At 42.7% G+C, this 17,775-nt stretch overlaps 4 protein-coding genes across 5 annotated transcripts; 2 read left to right on the forward strand and 2 right to left on the reverse strand.

The window, feature by feature from the left end:
• Positions 1 to 134: 134 nt before the first annotated feature.
• On the forward strand, positions 135 to 5,123 carry LOC143319742 (pachytene checkpoint protein 2 homolog). Of its 2 annotated transcripts, XR_013077100.1 has the most exons (16): positions 135 to 292; positions 486 to 571; positions 1,121 to 1,280; positions 1,382 to 1,508; positions 2,109 to 2,164; positions 2,258 to 2,348; positions 2,453 to 2,525; positions 2,622 to 2,685; positions 2,784 to 2,870; positions 3,031 to 3,137; positions 3,326 to 3,479; positions 3,823 to 3,935; positions 4,058 to 4,127; positions 4,207 to 4,304; positions 4,701 to 4,764; positions 4,915 to 5,123. XR_013077100.1 is itself a non-coding variant. In XM_076728930.1 (14 exons), the coding sequence occupies exons 2-14, from the start codon at positions 498 to 500 to the stop codon at positions 4,300 to 4,302; spliced, it is 1,272 nt and encodes a 423-aa protein (XP_076585045.1). In that variant the 5' UTR covers positions 160 to 292; positions 486 to 497; the 3' UTR covers positions 4,303 to 4,443. The 2 variants fall into 2 exon arrangements, 1 of the variants encoding a protein (XP_076585045.1); XM_076728930.1 differs by lacking the exons at positions 4,701 to 4,764; positions 4,915 to 5,123 and having other exon boundaries at positions 160 to 292; positions 4,207 to 4,443.
• A 1,057-nt stretch (positions 5,124 to 6,180) lies between these two features.
• chic2 (cysteine-rich hydrophobic domain 2) lies at positions 6,181 to 11,910 on the reverse strand. Its single transcript, XM_076728915.1, has 6 exons — positions 11,569 to 11,910; positions 9,997 to 10,051; positions 9,528 to 9,683; positions 9,373 to 9,429; positions 9,213 to 9,272; positions 6,181 to 9,093 (listed from the first exon to the last, which is right to left on the reverse strand). The coding sequence occupies exons 1-6, from the start codon at positions 11,700 to 11,702 to the stop codon at positions 9,043 to 9,045; spliced, it is 513 nt and encodes a 170-aa protein (XP_076585030.1). The 5' UTR covers positions 11,703 to 11,910; the 3' UTR covers positions 6,181 to 9,042.
• A 1,100-nt stretch (positions 11,911 to 13,010) lies between these two features.
• rhbdd2 (rhomboid domain containing 2) lies at positions 13,011 to 14,248 on the forward strand. Its single transcript, XM_076729450.1, has one exon. It carries the CDS (start codon positions 13,144 to 13,146, stop codon positions 14,122 to 14,124), a length of 981 nt encoding a protein of 326 aa, XP_076585565.1. The 5' UTR covers positions 13,011 to 13,143; the 3' UTR covers positions 14,125 to 14,248.
• Positions 14,249 to 14,543: 295 nt separating this feature from the next.
• Positions 14,544 to 17,723, reverse strand: LOC143320068 (OCIA domain-containing protein 1). The gene is made up of 8 exons (XM_076729451.1): positions 17,531 to 17,723; positions 17,165 to 17,249; positions 17,029 to 17,082; positions 16,886 to 16,933; positions 16,319 to 16,448; positions 16,083 to 16,228; positions 15,615 to 15,776; positions 14,544 to 15,483 (listed from the first exon to the last, which is right to left on the reverse strand). The coding sequence occupies exons 1-8, from the start codon at positions 17,582 to 17,584 to the stop codon at positions 15,449 to 15,451; spliced, it is 714 nt and encodes a 237-aa protein (XP_076585566.1). The 5' UTR covers positions 17,585 to 17,723; the 3' UTR covers positions 14,544 to 15,448.
• Positions 17,724 to 17,775: the final 52 nt, after the last annotated feature.

Raw genomic sequence — 17,775 nt, forward strand, 5'->3', positions numbered from 1 at the left:
ATTTATTTTTTTTGTTTGTTTCCGTATTTATATCCGACGTCTTATGTTTACTCAAAATATGACCACTGGTCGCTCATGTCACTCCATCTGCAGCAAATCGCTCAACAAGACAGCTCGCGGCAGGCGGATGTGACGTCCGGAAACAAATGGTGTATTTCCGGTGTAACAAATCAGCGCGAGGAATTTGAACGGCAGTCGGCTTCCTAACGGCGCAGCGAGTAGCTGACAGTTTCGGAGGTATTATAACATCGGTTACAGCGAGGAATTGGATTAACAATATCAGTTGTGTTAGGTATGGTTGAGTTTTGTCGATGCAGCAAACTGTTTTCCTTTACTCACCGAGGGACGTTAACGTTAGCAGCTATGTTAGCTAGCGACAACGTCACCAGCTTGCCCAGCTAACGAAATGGAAAAGTGCCTTTTAGCTAAATGAACGTCTTCATGTGATGAATGCTGCTTTCAAAGCTCTGATTTTCGATGTCCAGCGCGTTACAGGAATGGACGGTGACAGAACAGAGGTGGGAAACCAGAAGCAGAACATCCATGTGGAGGTCCATGTTAAATCTCACAGGTGGGTTAGCTGAGCACTTCAAAACATGTCAGTGAATACATGCATGCAGTCCAGATCAAACCGCACAGCCCAACACTGATGGAGAAAAGTCCTACTCATGCTCAAATAGTTTAACTGACCACAACCTTGAATGCATTATGCAACGACTAAAGTGTTGAACAAAAGTCATATTTTTTTTACCATTTACTCATAGTAACAGACGAAAGTATAGACGCACCTTCTTGGTTAATGTCTGTATTGTTGTTTCCATATTGTAGATTAGTGTTCAAGACATCAAAACTAAAAGAACCCATGGACTCATGTAGTAAACAAAACAAGTGTAAACAAAGTGAAATGACTCTTTTTTTTTTTTTTTTTTGGAGTCTAGTACTACTCTAGTGTTTTGTAAGAGTCTAGTAAGACTCTAATTAGATGCCATTAATCATACTGGTATTGGTACAGTGTTAACTATCACAGGTGGGAAAACAGTCAGTTTTTATGGTAGCGATAATGTAATTATGTAATTTTCTGTGTACTTTATTTTTTTCCCCTTTCTCATTCATATTTCAGCACAGCTGAAATGTCAGATGTGAAGATACATGTTATGGCTCTACTGAATCGCCACAGCATGGTTTTTGGTAACTACAGATGGACAGACTTTGATGACGACTTCCTGCAAAAGCACGTGGAATCTGTGGCTCTGGTTGATATGGAGGAAATGGTAACACAGGTCTGTTATTTTGGTGTGCTTTGTGAATATTTTATATATAGAATATTTCATCTACATGTTTTTTTAATGCTTGTTTTCATCAACCCTCTTTCCTCAATCAGCTCCTTGATTTGAAGAGCTGCTCTATTTCCGTTCACATCTTCACTCTGAATGAGGATGGACCAAGCACACTCAGTTTGGAGGAGGAGGAGGATCTTTCAGCAGCCAATCACTGGTTGCTGCCAGCAGGTGACACTGGATGTAGTGTATGAGAGCTCAACACACTGGATAGAACATCATGTTGAGAAAACCTTGCTTTCTTAGTCTGATTGATTTCTGGTTGAAGTGACAGCCAGGCAGGAATTAATACAGGAGGCGATCATTCCACAGTGTGTAGTCATACAATATATCATTCAGTATGAGTTTATTGGGTCTTGGGTCTCGTGAATGGACACTGGAGAAGTTCTGTGAATGTTTGTTACTTTTTTTTGCTACTTGAATTCATTGGAGTCCATTCTAACATCTGTGCCTCCAACCTGACCAAAGCCTCCGTTCTCTGTTATGGAGAAAACTACAGTTGTTTTATAGCCACCTTTAAAAGTCACGTGGAATAAGTATTGCGTAATCGATAGAGAGACCAAGGCTGGCGTTAATGTAAAGACACTGTTAGTGTGATCATGACAATTGAGTGTCATTATTTTAATCTGCACTGTCTCTCAGCGTGGTGAACATCCTGTATATTTGTTGTATTTGCACTTTAATCCTGCACAACTTCAAAGACCATCTTTTCCCTTTCATTCATTAAAATTTTATCATGGCTTAATATTCCCATCTGTTTGTGTTCAACAGCTGAATTCCATGGGCTTTGGGAGAGTCTGGTATATGAGAGTGGAGTCAAAACACAGGTGAAATATACAATAGCAGCTGAGAGACGAGAGAAAATGATTTCATAAGTTGTTCACATGGCTAAACTTTGCTTTGTCTTCATGCTCCTGCAGCTCCTGGATTATGTCACAACAACAATTTTCTTCTCCGACAAGAAGGTCGACAGCAACCTGATTTCATGGAACCGTGTTGTGCTGCTTCATGGTAAATAACGAATGAGCAATAGCATCAACATTCACTGGCTGAGGTTGTGTCAGAGATGATGTGCTTAAATAAGCGATGTAAGGCTCTGTTATGCCCACCTTCAGGTCCTCCAGGCACAGGGAAGACATCGCTTTGCAAAGCTCTCGCCCAGAAGCTGTCAATCAGACTGTCAAGTCGGTAAGGCAATCCTCATTTTAGTGAAACCACTTCAGCAGTAACTACACCAACTCTTTTCAGTTCAAAAGATACTCAGGCACACTTCTCTCCCTGCAGGTATTCTTATGGCCAATTTGTCGAGATAAACAGCCACAGCTTGTTCTCAAAGTGGTTCTCAGAGGTACAGAGGGCTCCTTTTTATGTTAAACTGTTCAGCTGGACGTCGATCTAGATTGAGCTGATGTTATTTTGGTCGCTAATCATGCCTCTTTTTCACAGAGCGGTAAGCTGGTCACAAAGATGTTTCAAAAGATCCAGGAACTGATTGATGACAAAGATGCTCTTGTGTTTGTGCTGATTGATGAGGTAAAAATATTGGAAATGGATGTTTATTAGTTGCAGTCCTTCACTGATTTGCTTCCAAATTCACTAAAATCAAAAGACTCTCTTGTGCACTTGATATACCTTAGTTGTTCCATGTTCAGCAGTGTCTGTGCCTGTCATGTGCCTGTTTTACGGAGAGTAGGTGGAGAGTCTGACAGCAGCTAGGAATGCCTGCCAAGCGGGAACAGAGCCCTCTGACGCCATTCGAGTGGTCAATTCGGTTCTCACTCAGCTGGACCAGATCAAGCGGTCAGTAAGCGAAGGAGCCAGTGCACTGTTTTAAAACCTTTCTTACAGAATATGATTCCAGAAGCCTTAATCGTGTTTGTTCAGTCACCCTTAATTCCTGTTTTCACCGGTAAATAAATCCATCAGACTTTTATTTTGTCTGATCTCCACTAGTTTGTTTTATGCTGACTTTTGGGATCGTATTTCAGACATTCCAACGTTGTGATCCTGACGACGTCCAATGTGACAGAAAAGATAGACTTGGCGTTTGTGGACCGAGCTGACATCAAGCAGTACATCGGACCTCCATCTGAGAACGGCATCTACAACATCTACCTCTCCTGCCTGGAGGAGCTGATGAAGGTGACAAATAAAAAAGAATCATTTGTTTAGGCCTAATTAGCCTATTATATAAGATATATAATATATTCACTTCCTTTTTTATGAGCCTTTATTATTGTGAGAAGACACCCAAAAACATGGAAAATCCACAATGATAACTACATACGTCACTAAAAAATGCTCACAGACCTTCACCCAGGAGGCAGTCAGGGCCCACCGTTCAACTACCAATGAACGAGTCCTTTAACATGATTATAACATGCTTCAAAAAAGCCATAAGCAGCAACAGTAAACAAGATTGATTGGGTGCTTTGATTGATTAGAATTTTGCATATTTCTGCCCTTCATGGTGTGTGATGTGCAGTGCCAGATCATCTACCCCCGGCAGCAGCTGTTTACCATATTTGAGCTGGAGACGATGGGCTTTGCAGAGAGTGAGGTCTCTGAGCACAGCCTGAACCTGAGGAACATTGCTATGTGAGTTCAGCCTCCCATCATGCAATAGCATCCAAACCACACGTCTCTGATCGTAACATCAAGTGCCAGTGAGAACTGAAACAGCCAGCAGCTAATGTTTTGTTTGTCGTTTTCTTTTCCAGAAAAAGCAAAGGTTTGAGTGGAAGAGCACTGAGGAAGATACCATTTCTAGCCCATGCAATGTTTGTAAGGGTAAGTGTTTGATTTTCTTCGATGGGGAGTGTAGGGGAAAAAGTCCTGTTGTTTTTTAATGTCGTTTGTTTGCCTGCAGACGCCAACAGCGACTCTTGAGAGGTTTCTGGAGGCTATGGACCAAACAGTAGATAAACACAAGGAGGAAAACGCCAACCTGGTCAATGGCATCTGAAGGTACAATCCCCAAAGGCTGACACACGTTTGTTCATGAGCTCTCCAATCCCAAGTCATACCACCCTTTGAAAATACTTCACTACAATGTCCTGCATTGAAAACCTTGCTTATATAAAAGTGTTTAAGTAGTATCAGCAAAAGTGGCATAAAATGGGAATACTAAAGGACAGTACAAGTGCCTCAAATTTGTACTTAAGTGCAGTACTTGAGTAAGTGTAATTACTTTCCACTGCTGACATATTGACTTGAAATCTTGACTTAAAAAGTTTCGTCTAGAGGACACAGCAGTGAATTTGAGCCTGAATGCTGCTTTCGTGTCGCTAAAACGTTCATTATTCACTGTTTGTCCACATGTGCAAATCATTCTTCATATTATTCTATTTTCATGGCTCTCAGGCAACAGAAAGAGTGTGAGTGCTGCTGAGCTGGACGAGTTTCAGAGGCCTGAACCCAGCAGCAGGTATGAATATGTCTGCTGTGTTTTTGGTACCAGAAATAATAGAATAGCTGCAGCATTTTGAAAATAGCGTAATTAAGAAGAACCATGTGAGATCTACAGGAACGTCTTCTGTGAAACTGACGAAATGAATCCACACTTACTGTCTTACAGGTGTTTGCCCGGAGCCTCCCTCTCCAGAAACAGGGAATATATATGAGCTATGTTTGTTTGTCAATGGACAAATGTCTGATTTTGAAAACTTACATGAGAATATTACCAGCAGTGTAGGTGGGCGGGAAAACGTCCTCAAAATGCTCTCAGGAGTAAATGTACAGAAGCTGTGTCTGAGAGACTTTTGTCAATAAAGAAGATGTTGAGTGAAGCTGATGTGACTGTGGCTTCAGTTAGTAGAAATGTCCTTCCTCACCTCAGTCACAACATCAATGACCTGTTAGGACAACAACGATTCCAGCCCATAAAATAATTCCCAGTTTATCACAGTAAACAAAGACATGTGCTTGTGATCGGCTGGCAGGTTTCCACTCGTGATTTAGTTCGTAGTTTGATTTCCATTAAACTGCAACATTACCTTGTCAGGTGTTAGCTTAGCTTATTTGAATAGAAGCATTAGTTAAAGGGACACTCTGGTGATTCTGTGTCGAACTTCAATAAAGTTTGGCGATCTGTGAAGCAGAAGAGTCGGAGAGATGGAGATAGAGCCCATATTTCTCATAATGCAACTTGATAGCATTGCCTCCAGTGCTTGTTAATAACATCCTCTCCTCTCCTATTAAAAACGATTTTAAAATTTGAATTGTATGTGATAATTAAGTCTTGAATAAAGTATTTGGCACTTAGACTCTACGGGGAGATTCTGAAATCAAAGGGCAAGATAAATGCTGGTGGTGGCAGCTGATCACTCCACTGAGACGTGATGAAGCTTATGAATCTGCAGAGACTGGGAGGTGATGGGGAGGTGGAGGGATGCGCACAACAGCAGGCGAAGAGAACGACCTGAGGCAGAGAGACAGAATCGTCTTTACTTAATTTATTTAAGACAGCTGCAAGACTTTAGGCTCATAAATGGATGTGTCCAGCTGATGAGAGCAGCTGATAATCGACAGCAAAGAATCCATCATTAGGCACACGTTTACTTACCATTCTCAAGAAATGCGAGTGGGATGGGGATCAGTGCTGTCTTTGACCTCACAAATGTGTAGTTTGCTGAAAGTCGTTCAGCTGGAATGGCTTCAGCAGCAGCCCCACCTACTGGACATTTGTCTGAACTTCACCAGGACTTTCAACATCCACTCAACCGCAACCTCGTGAACTGACATTGCTTCTCGATGTCGTGTGATTTTACTGTGATGACATCAATCTTCACAGAGACTTCATGTCAACAAGCAGGGGGAAAAAAATCAGAGTTACAGAGGAAAATGCCCATAGCCTTGTTTATTGGTAGTTTATTACTGTACATACACCTGCTCATGAGTCATATGTACATATATCTTTCTCTCCCTCATACACACACACACACACACACACACACACACACAAAACACTCCAGATTATATAAAAGGACTCACTTTGTGTGCAGGGTTCAATCACAGTCTGAGATCTACGAAGAACATTTGCATCTGCATACAACGTTCACACACACACACACACACACACACACACACACACACACACCACAAATATCTGCATATGGCCTTATGCCTTGATTTACATAGAACAGACCACAATCAAAAATATAGAAAAGTGACTGATGAACCAATAGGCAGCCCAGTGGTAATCAAGTGACTGTGGGTCTGTTAACATTTAGCGTGTGAGCTCTGTGGGTCTGTGGGATATGTGCTTCCTTTACCGTCTGAACAGGAAGACCACAGGAAGGCTAGTTTTGGTTTCCTTAGGGGCATTGTTCAATTACACTAATTCAAAATGCATCATTTTACAATTATTCAAGAAACGTGTGATCTGTTTGCTATGCTTGATCCGCTTGCTGTAACTTTGCCATGCTACATTTTGTTGTTTATCTACTGTAATCCCCTGAGTGTGACCCATACAGTCACCACTGCTGAGAGGCCTAAAACTAAGTGGCTTTGTTCAATTTCAGTCTCAGTATCTGGATGTTTTTCTCTCTCTCTTTTTTTTTTTAAGAAATCAAGAGGTGCGCTTAGAGTGGAAAACTGAATCTACAGCACATTCAAATGGGCCTTCTCCTTCGGTCTTTTCTCCCACTTGCCAGAAAACGGTTGGTATGTTTCAGAAAACTGAGATGTGCTTCGTGATGTGATTTACAACATGTCGACAGTTTTAAAAAATAATCTTACGCTTTTATCAAGAAGCAGGATTGACAGTTAGCTAGATAACTGATCTGCACTGAGCCTGGAAAAAGTCTTTCTCTTGAACCTGCTCTAACTGACATGTCGTCGCCTTAAGGTGATGTGGCAAACTTGCGAGCAAACAGTTGTGCATTTTCACACCCAGTGGACAGAGTAACATTAGCACTTATTTGGGGTCTTGTTTCTGGCCACCTGATGAATGTAAGTGCACTACTCACTCTCCTTTTAGCTCGAAAAGAACCAAAACATTAAGGCTGCAGGCCAGAAAACCACGTTAGCTTAAAGACACTCGGGTTAATGCTATGTAGAGCTGAGGAGAATTTTCTGTCGGTACAGTACATCACGATGAGTAACCCCTTAACCTCCTCACAGTCATTGTACATTGTTAAAATAAAAATACCGATTAGTATAGCTTCAAGTCCAGGTTCCTGATTTGGGAGTAGTTTTACACAGCGTTGTTAGCTAGCTAACTTCAGTAATCCTGCTTCACATGAGAGAACCCTGGTATTACCGAACACCTGACAGAGAACCTAACACTCTCAATCAACCCAGAACTCTGAATGTGAGGAGTCAAATTATATTGAAAACAGAGGAACCTTCTCATGATCCTTAACTTGAACACTGAGATAAATAAGCCAAGGTCAGGAAGAGAGGCCATGTGAAGGTGTTAAAAAAAAGCCATTGTGTGCTAAAGTGTTGACACGACCATAAAGACAAAAAGGAAAACAGCCATGGCATACCTTTGCAAAAAAAAAAAAAAAAAAACAAAACAAACTGAGGCCTATATCTCAAATGCCCGTATTATATGCTCACTCTTGCATTCATAAATAACTACAACAAAAATAACAAAGATCGGTTATGGCAAAAAGAAATGAGTCAAAGACAGAACCCTGCTTTACAGAGCAAAGACTATCTCTTAATGTCTGATTTGTCTTTTTTTTGCCTGTTTCTCTCTCAGACACACACACACACACACACACACACACACAGAAATACTGTGAGCAGTTTTGAAAGCACTGACGGCCTCTCTTTCCCCAAAACCGTTAACAAAACTTGAGACACTAAAAAGAGAGCCAAATGGTTTCTTCTCTTCATCACGAGTGGCCTTCTCGCTTGCTCCACTGCGACCCAGAAGCAGTTGCTAGGCAGCCAGCCCCTCCCCTGGACACACATAATGTTAAAAACAAATTCTTCCAGGTAAACTGTGAAGCATAAACACCCATTCACACTATGGAGAGTACAGTCAGAGGGTGTGATTGTCACTGGGTTAGTGTGATGCACAGTGAAGTGTGCAGAGATATGAAAGGAGAGGATAAGGATGTCCGGTAGTTCAAAAAAGAGGGACATTACTGAGTTCCACTGTTTCTGTGTCTGTCCACTGCAGAGCGGATTTGGATGAAGGTTCCTTTGGAGTTCCGTGTTATGTTGCCTCTACAGCCTCTAGTAAGGACCTAGAGCGCCGGACCAACTGTCACAAAAGCACTGGGGTGTATTTTTTTTTTGCAGGTGAAGTCGACGGGGTGACAGTAGGTAACTCGTGAATATGTTTGTTTCATCATGGTCTGACTGTGCCATGTGCTTAGGTAAGGGAACATACAAGGGACGAAATTCCAGTTGTAGCTCATAGTACTCAGAGAGTCCAGTCTCCAGCTCAAGGTCCAAAATCCATAACGCTACCCATGGCTGGTTCTCCCGACATCCCACAAGCTGGTGCCGGTAAGCGTGGCTCGCCCGGTAAGTCAAGGTTCAATGGTGAATTCACTCCAAAAACATGTGAGTGTTGGGATGCTGGATTTGTAAACAAGGGTGTTGAGAAAGGTGCATGTGGAAGAATGGGGGAGGATCAATGCTACCCTGTAAACAAAAATCTTGGGAGTATTTTGGGAGGGGAGATTCAGGAGCTTGACAGCCATGGTGGTGCAGCAGAGGAGATAAAGAATCAGCTGCAGTCGGGCTAGTCCGGTCTGAAGATGGGGATCTTAGGTAAGAACTCTATTAGGATTACCTGCAGGCGATAAGAGAAGACGCCGTTATGCTGAGATGGTAGAGATTTTGCATCGATGTGATCAAGTAAACCAGCCTTCGTCTATTGCGTATTATCATCTCACCACAACAGATACTTACATATTCCATCATGTTGTTGGTTTCACACTTCCTTTTGCTTAGTCTCCAATGCAAACACAACTGCAAACAGAGTGACACAGAGATCAGGCAGCTTTTACAGCACATCCTACAACTACACTACTGACACACACACACATCTATTCACGCCTTCATTACTCACTTTGTGGTAAAGTCTGCTGTTCTCCCACTCCAGAAGCTTCTCTATGGATCTTCTTGTCTGGAAGGAGACAGGAACATTAGACGATATTCTTTTCACCTCCCCAAAACATTCAACACATTTTCCTGACTCGAAGGCAACATGGATGAGCATCTCACCCTCTTGCTGAGGCAGATGACAGGCCACAGACTGAAGCCTAATGTGCAACAGCAGCACAGGCAGCCGCACAGGAGCCACCGCACGTTCACAGGCAGCGTCTTTCTCAGGCAGCTGTTCACACGGTTGATACTGGCTTTGAATTCCTCTGGTGCCACCTGAGGAGGAGCACATACCAGGCATAGTTAATAAAGTAACCTGTATTGTTCTTGGATGACAGGTTGGAGTGCATTATGTACTGTTCACACTAATGTAGTCTGTGTTTTGTTTTGGTGGTGAGATGAGTGAAAGCATCAAGGCATACTGTACTGCAGGATGTTTAATTAGCAATTTTAATATGAACATTAATAAAATTAAATATCACATGTTGGCTGGTTGCAAGAATATGATGTAAATCTTGTAGTAGCACAAATGTGTGATGGGATTTTGCCATGGTCAGTATGTATTAATAAATAACATGGAAACACTCACCTTTCCCGTAAGTGCTGATGGAAATTCTGACTCGAATTTGTTACTAAGCCCAAACCTGATGGGGTGAGGGGGAAAAGTATGTTACACATAAGCACACATGCACTCTATTTGGATAAGCAATAATCAATTTTACATTTCAGGCTTCCTGTGGGGTAACATTTTACACCACTTGACCAAATCTAAAACTGAGCCCAGCAGATATCAGGGGTAAATTATGAGTGTTCAAATTTAATATGCAGCCCGACAAACCTCATGAGATGTACCATCTTGTTTTTTGAGCCCTATAACACTGACGCATTATCATAATGGAGGGGAAGCAATCTGATTATGGAGACTACTAACAATGAAAGTCGCTGTGTGGACGAGTAATGGGCTGAGTACTGTGACGCGTTCATAAAAATCCACGCTTCAGTCTGGATGTGTTGTAAACAGTTACTTTAACAGAAAAGGGAAAAACAAGGATGCACTTTAAAGCTACATACAACAACACAGACCTGATGATGACTGTCATCAGAAAATATCAGAGCCCATACTTATAAACAGGTAAGGAATGTGAAACCACACCCATGTACCAATTAGGGGGAGTGTCAGCGACCAAAAAAGGTATGAGTAGCTAATGCAATTAACCAACAACATAAATACACACGTATGGCTTCTACATTGATACTTCATTTATGGGATTTCAAAGATGATACATAATTCAGACACCCCAAACCCCTGGTATATCCACGTACTTTAGTCCTAAATCAAACTAAAAAGTGTAATATCGTGAAGCAGCCTGTGTGCAAAGGCCTTGTCACATTTCACTGTTCATCCTGGGCTGTATTACACAGCCACAAGTGTGTCAATACCAGCCAAGCTGGCCGACAAGTAGCGATAAAGGACCACTGTCATCTAATGTAGTTTCAAAGCAGTATGAGAAAACGTGGTGAGGGGAGTCAGTGTGACAACAACACTGTTAACTTGAGTGAATGATGTCAGAAGTTTGAAGCCCAAACTTCAGGAACACACTAATGCTTTCCTGCAGCTAACCCTGGAAGTGCTCTTCCCAAACTGACTCGAGTAACTTCAGTTCCCGCTACTACAACAACTTCGTGTTAATGTTCTACTGGACATGGTTTGCCTGTCACAAACATTACTGAGGGAACAATTTAGTCATGCGCATGGGTTGTTAATTCCAGGGTGTGTGTATCATTTAGCAAAATGTGATCTAGTTAATCAGGGGAGTCTGACCCCGTGGCTAAGTCAAGAAATAGTGGGAACAAACCGTCTTGACTTTAAAATAGATAACACGACAGCACATAATGCTACGTAGTAGATACAAAAAGGTGTATATTCATTAAGCCACGTCACGTTACTTTAGCTACAACGAAAGTTAAATCTAAGGAGCCACTCCTCGCCTGCTCGTTCAGACAGCTCAATGCTAACTTAGAAGCTAGCTGGCGACGCTAGGTCACCAGCGGAGGCTAACTTAGCTAGTAGCTAGTTAGCCACGGAGAGCGCAGTTGCTAATGATTTCACGGTGGCCGTAAACTCCTCTCTCGGCGCCCCGAAACGTCGCCAGTTGCTTACACAGTGACGTGGCCGGACCCTCGCACCACCACCGGGTCCGGAGCGTACTTGAGGAGCTGCTCCTCCGCGGCCCTGTCCTCGTCCTCCTCTTCCTCCTCCTCCTCTTCGTAGATCTCGTCAAAGTCCTCCATCATCGCAGGACTCGGCCTCGCGCTTCCCGGGAGAGACACCGGGAGAGACACGATGCCGACGAACAGCGAAACCTTGCCGAGAAACGAGTACAAAGAGGAGCCTGAAGACAACCACGGAAAATATCAACCCGTCCCAGAGACGATACAATTCACATCGTTCAGCAAGCTCCACAAAACAAAACATCAACATCCGCCGCAGTAACCATACGACACCGGAAGGGAGACAGACGTGCTGACGTCTGAGTTTTTATTTCTTCAGAAAGACAATAAACAGAAGGACGTTTTAATAACATCCGGACTTGGTCACGTTTTTTCACTTGTATGGGAAAACGTGTTGTTTGGGTTCTTTGGGCACAGCAAGTGCGACAAGGACAAAATAAATGTTAGATTTTGTTAGAAATACGCCCAATAGAGACAATGAAATAATCAATATAAAACAGCATTATGATAGATCTGGATATGCAAACTAATCTTGTTTACTTCACAAAATCAGAAATGTAACAATTATGTTGCATGCAAAGACAACGAAACATGAGCTGAAGATGCAGGGCAACATTTTAATGTTGTTTGTCAATGTGTAGGCAATTTTAACTGTTTAACTACAAGATTATTGTGTGTTCTACATGAAAAATATTCACAAATTAAATAAATATGGTGAAGTAAAACGTGAAATATTTCACTCTGCATTGCAGTGGAACAGGAGTGTAAAGTATAAGCAACTAGAAATATTCAAGCAAAATACAAATACAGTATTTAAGTAAATATACTTGTTACTTCCTGCATGCACGCAGACCTGAGGTAGTTGGATTGAAGTCTGTACTGCACTGTCATACAATAACATCGATAATAACAAAACAATTAATGTTGTGCAAAGAAAAAGAATGAGTACGACGTGAAGAAAAAACGAAGAATGCTAAACCGGAAGTTAAGCAACTTGTCCTTCAAATTATGACATTGACGTTGGACAGAAGCTACATTTAGCCTCCTTTTGACCCTAAAGACTACGGATATGTGGGTTTTGTAGGCCTGACTCACATACAGCGTACAATCTCTAGTTTGCTGGGCAGTTAAATACAACTGTCGAACAACATGTGCCGCTGTGCGTCAACACATATTTTATTTTGAAAGGTTTGACCAGAAGTTGCCTCTCAGTGCTCAAACGAGCTTTATCCTACATGTACGTTAAACATATCTGGGAGTCGCGATACAGCAAGAGTCGTGTTGTTATTACATTTTTATTTTTCGATAACTGTAAACCTGTTATTCACTCACCAAGGTCCACATCAACCCGAGAGGGTTTCAGTAGACATCGTCTAAAAGCAGTCTGGAGAAGACAGTACTTCCTGTTTCGGAAGTGTGGACAGAGTTGAGCCACAGTCGGATTGGATAAACTGTGTGAAACCTTTGCTTTAGCTTCTCAGCCGTGGATGAAATAATTTCCAACATGACAGGAACGGAGCACTTTAAAATGGTTTTTGATGTTTTCAAAGACGTGCTTCCTGTCCCCACATGTGGTGTTCTGTCAGTGGTGCTTTTAGCGTGTGTTTTGTTTGGTATCCAAACATATTTCAACTTCACCCTGGATGCCTTCAGCGTCGGTGCCTCTGTTTTTCAAAATGGACACCTCCACAGACTCCTGACGTACCCTTTTTACCACAGAAACCTCCCCCAGCTTCTCCTGAACATCACAGCCATGGCGTTTCTCAGCGGCAGTTTGGAGAAGGGCTTTGGCACTGTCCGTTTCCTGTTCCTGTTCCTCCTGCTGTCGACCACCACTGGCCTGTTTTACAGCTTCCTGGATCTCCTGCAGGGCGACAGCAGCCAGAGTCACACTGAGGGCCTTCTTCCTGTGGCCCTGGCATGTGTGGCTCTAACTACCATGCACACTAAAATGACTAAAGGATTCCTGTGTGGAGTCAGTTTGCCCACCATGGTTCTCCCCTGGGTGTTACTCATAATCACCACTGCCCTTGTTCCTCACAGCGTGCTGCCCTGTAACATCATCGCCGTCCTGGTTGGGTGGACGTTTGGGAAAGGATGGTTCTCTCTTGTGAACTTGTCTGAGGCCAGGGCTGGCGTCCTGGAGAAGATGATGCCTTTCAGGTTGTTGAGGAGAGTCGGCGGTGTTATGTTTGTTCCTGCTTCCGCAGAGGAGCGAAGGAAGACCCTCCTTCCACAGATCAATCCAACACCTGGGTCCTACCCGGTCCAGGCTTACGCTCCACTGTCCAGCATTAACACCGCTGATCCGTTGGGCCAGTTTTATGAAGGCTGGCCAAATTCGAGCAGCGCTCTTAGCAGTCCCACTCCGCCTCTCGTTCCTCATGGACATGGCTCGGCACATAGCTTTGGACAAAGTCATGGACACAGTTCAGAGCAGAACTTTGGCCACAGCTGCAACCATAACCATAGTCATGGTTATTAATAGCATTGCTTTCCAGCGATACAGATGAGCCTTATTCTATTGTTGCTACTCTTTTTCACTGTTTAACACTGGTGGGCCTTCAGCACCTCTTGTTATTGGACTGTGTGGTTTACGAGGTCATTTGTTTTTTTACACTGTTAAGCTGATTCTTAGGCCTCTTCAGTATTTGTAGAGTGAGCCTGCCTGTGTGACTACATGACAGTTTGCTGATTGTTTGTTATGGGGAACTCTTTTACATAAATTTTTGTAATTTGTTTTAAGTGTACTTATTTTGTACAATTTCCACTCATTTCTATAAACAAATGTGTACAAAAAAAAAACTCACTTACACATGAAAAACTTTCCAAGAGTTGTATACATCTAGTTGTATATTAAAAGCACGTCCTCAGCACAAGAAATGGAGTATATGCACACTGGATTAAAGCTCCCAAAACTTTATTGAACTAGGAAAAGGCAACATTTCGACCCCGTCGGGTCTTCATCAGCTGTAGCACAATGGACACGGTATACCTGTACATGGGCACAAGGCTAATGACATCCTGTCATGGTCAAGTATTCAAACACAAAATATTCAATGACAGATGAACAAACACTGACATGAGTGCAAAAAGCTTACCACAAAAATTTTATGTACAAAATATGTGAATATATTGAAAGACCCATCCAGACATGAATTAAGACTACTCCCCATCCCTCACTGAAAAAAACAAAATTTATTGATATGCAAATAGTCATTCAAGTTTTGACTGCTGGAAAAAGATGTCTTACACCTTCTTCATATATCCATAGATTTTTCTTTGCAAGTTTTGGGAGCTTTAATCCATTTTTTTCTGCCATTCAAAATCTTTACTGTTGTCACATTCTTTTCAGTTTTTGAACTACTAATATAGTTGGTATACATGTCCCTAAAAGCAATGCACAACAAGCCCAACAATCTTTACGACACCAGTGATTTAGTTGTGGTTACATCATGGTGTTGTTCATGAATACCCATGTTCTGAAACCAGCGCGAGCAAACTACCTTGCATACACTGAAGTTGTGCTCGAATAGCAGTAAAATGTACCTTCAGTATTATGTTTCTATTGTAATTCACGTTTTGTGCCGGTGAGGATGAGAAATGTAGTCTAAATTCAAATCAAGATCAAAGCGCAGAGACCGACAGTTTCAATCCTCGTATAGTTTGGTTTAATTGACTCACTTGCAAAGACATATCGATCAGAAACCTGTACAAGAGCGAAGCCCCACTGGAGCAATATTGCCACTGAGCCGCACACTGTACTGCAGTGTCAGTGATGCCGAGCACAGATTACATCACATTAGGACTTATTCCTCCCAGGTGTCTCCATAGATGTTCTTCACTGTAACACAAGAGAGATAAGGGAGGGAGAGTTAAAGCCGTCTTTCGTGTGTTCATTTAAAGACAACAGATGTACGTGAATATCAACCCCTCACTGCTCCCAACACAGCAAGTGTTCCTCGAACAACTCACTTTCTTTCTTGGGTCTTTTTGGCTCCTTCTCAGGTGATGTCCGGAGCAGTGTCTCAGCCTTCTGAGTTAGGGTGACCTCGTAGTTCTCTCTGTTCTTGAGCCTCAGGTCCTCATAGAAAATGCCCTTCCTCTTGGGCTCCTCTTCATCCGCATATGACTCAACTGAGTGATTGAGACAAAGAGAGGGACAGAGAGGGTTATGCAGGACAGAAAGACTACTTGGTGGGAAGGACATTTCAAAACAGGACAGATTTGGTGAAATGGTAAAGCTCAGACGTACCTACACATTGCCATTGTACTGACTTTGGCAAATCGCTCCATTAGTCAATTATTAATTCTACTGCAAATATCTGACCCATTGTGAACTGGGACCATATACAATATTAACCTTGAGCAACAACTGTTGCACAAACGATGTTCGTTGTGACACTGCGTTTGAAAAGCTCGTACAGTGGCTCTCTGTGGTACCTGGAGCACTGAAGTCATCTGATTTGCCCATCTGTATGGGTGACTCTGTAGTGAAGCTCTTCTGGCTGGGGGCCTCTGCTGGCTGGAACATGGTTTCAAAGGACTGGGTGTCTGGGTCATTCAGTTCTGACTGAGCACCCCTGGAACTGGGGAGAAGAACAGAAAAACAGTCAAGGGGGAGCTGGTGGATAAAATCTGAAAACTGAGTGTCGCAATCAGGCGTGTGTGGTGCTCACTATTGTGGAAGCTGCCCTGTCCTCTGTCTGAGGGCCTCTCCAAGAGGGGAGTTCTCCAACCTCTTGAACTTCTCCTGGCACGTCTTCATGTATGACATTTTGCCAGTCAGATAGCCAAAGAAGCCCGCGACTGGAGAGAAAAGCGTACTCAAAGATATGATTACCCATGCATGTGGCACATTTTGAATATCAATATTTTAGATTTTAATATCCCAGCACTGATTATGTGACAACCTAATTTCAGACATTTGCATCACTAAGTCTAGTTCAACCTCATATCACACTACTGGTAACACGTACAGCTCCCTGTTTATCAGGTACACCTAGTTAAAACGAATGCAGTCTAACACACCAGTAAACTCTGTCTAGATAAAGATCATAATGATCAGTTGTTGTTGAGACTGATCAGTGGCGGTGTTGTTCAAACTTTATGGTCTTTTTAGAGGCTGTAGTTTTAGGTAGTGTTGAACTTTATTGCCTAATAGTGGGAGGTGTCTGATAATTACTGTAGTTGTTATTATGTCGCAACTGCATGTGTTAATCCCAGCTTTACATTCATGAACTTACAAGCCACTTTGGGTAGAGATCCAAACCTGGGAGAAGCAGACAGACTCCCTGCAAATGTAAACAGAACACGGTCAAATGAAGGTTCAAGGTGTGTTTCTGTTTATTTTTACTGCTATGGTCCAGATTCCTCTACGTTATATTACCTCTGGCAACTAGGGCTTGAGTGATCGCCATGCTGATCACCGAAAAGGGCACCGCTGTGAAGGAAAGCGTGTTAGTGTCAGACACCTTTGGTTAACATTACACCATCGATCTGACGTGCGCGTGAGAGAAACTTACACCTGTACCAAAGGCTCTCGCGGTTGCATTCTTCAAACACCTTCCTCTCTTCCTCTGTGGGGACGTACTGCAAGCCCACTGGTGCCTGCAGACACACACACACACACACACACACACACACACACACCAGAGCCAGTGTTGACTTTTGTTCCATTAGTTCACAGGTACAAGACTTGTTGGTAACCACAGACAGACAGTCATCGTGCAGACAAACTAATGAGAGTTAAAAAAGCAAACAAAATAAACAAATCGACACAGACAACACCACGCGAGACACTTCCAATTGACAGTTCATGTAAAGTGAACGTTAGCCAGCTAACACGTTAGCATCCTGTTTGGTAATGCGCGTGTGTCAGGTGTGTTTACCTGTTCTCCTCTGGGCTGCCGCTCCTCCGGAAAACCTGTGGTGGTGGATGACATGTTGACGGCAATGTCGGCGCTAATTAAAGTTTTCAAAGCATGCGAAATGAGAGATTGTAAGCCACTCTGTGGTCTGACTTCTTCTGTGTTTGGTACAATGTCATTGCTCCAGCTAACATTGGCGTCACCCGGAAACAAAAAAACTGCCATTTGCCGCAAGAAAAGTATCGGCGATATAATTATTGTCTGAC

The sequence above is a fragment of the Chaetodon auriga genome, chromosome 4, assembly GCF_051107435.1.
Source record: "Chaetodon auriga isolate fChaAug3 chromosome 4, fChaAug3.hap1, whole genome shotgun sequence".
NCBI lineage: Eukaryota > Metazoa > Chordata > Actinopteri > Chaetodontiformes > Chaetodontidae > Chaetodon > Chaetodon auriga.

What these genes read in the sequence shown, in the direction of transcription:
- chic2 (XM_076728915.1), bottom strand. Translation starts at nt 11,702, where the DNA reads ATGATGGAGGACTTTGACGAGATCTACGAAGAGGAGGAGGAGGAAGAG. An exon ending in GGGTCCGGCCACGTCACTGT is followed by an intron (nt 10,052 to 11,568) that starts GTAAGCAACTGG and finishes TCACCCCATCAG; the next exon opens with GTTTGGGCTTAGTAACAAAT. An exon ending in TCATCTGCCTCAGCAAGAGG is followed by an intron (nt 9,430 to 9,527) that starts GTGAGATGCTCA and finishes GTCTCCTTCCAG; the next exon opens with ACAAGAAGATCCATAGAGAA.
- LOC143320068 (XM_076729451.1), bottom strand. Translation starts at nt 17,584, where the DNA reads ATGTCATCCACCACCACAGGTTTTCCGGAGGAGCGGCAGCCCAGAGGA. An exon ending in ACAGGGCAGCTTCCACAATA is followed by an intron (nt 16,229 to 16,318) that starts GTGAGCACCACA and finishes TCTTCTCCCCAG; the next exon opens with TTCCAGGGGTGCTCAGTCAG. An exon ending in AAAAAGACCCAAGAAAGAAA is followed by an intron (nt 15,484 to 15,614) that starts GTGAGTTGTTCG and finishes CTTGTGTTACAG; the next exon opens with TGAAGAACATCTATGGAGAC.
- LOC143319742 (XM_076728930.1), top strand. Translation starts at nt 498, where the DNA reads ATGGACGGTGACAGAACAGAGGTGGGAAACCAGAAGCAGAACATCCAT. An exon ending in TGGAGGAAATGGTAACACAG is followed by an intron (nt 1,281 to 1,381) that starts GTCTGTTATTTT and finishes TTCCTCAATCAG; the next exon opens with CTCCTTGATTTGAAGAGCTG. An exon ending in GCCTGGAGGAGCTGATGAAG is followed by an intron (nt 3,480 to 3,822) that starts GTGACAAATAAA and finishes TGTGATGTGCAG; the next exon opens with TGCCAGATCATCTACCCCCG.
- rhbdd2 (XM_076729450.1), top strand. Translation starts at nt 13,144, where the DNA reads ATGACAGGAACGGAGCACTTTAAAATGGTTTTTGATGTTTTCAAAGAC.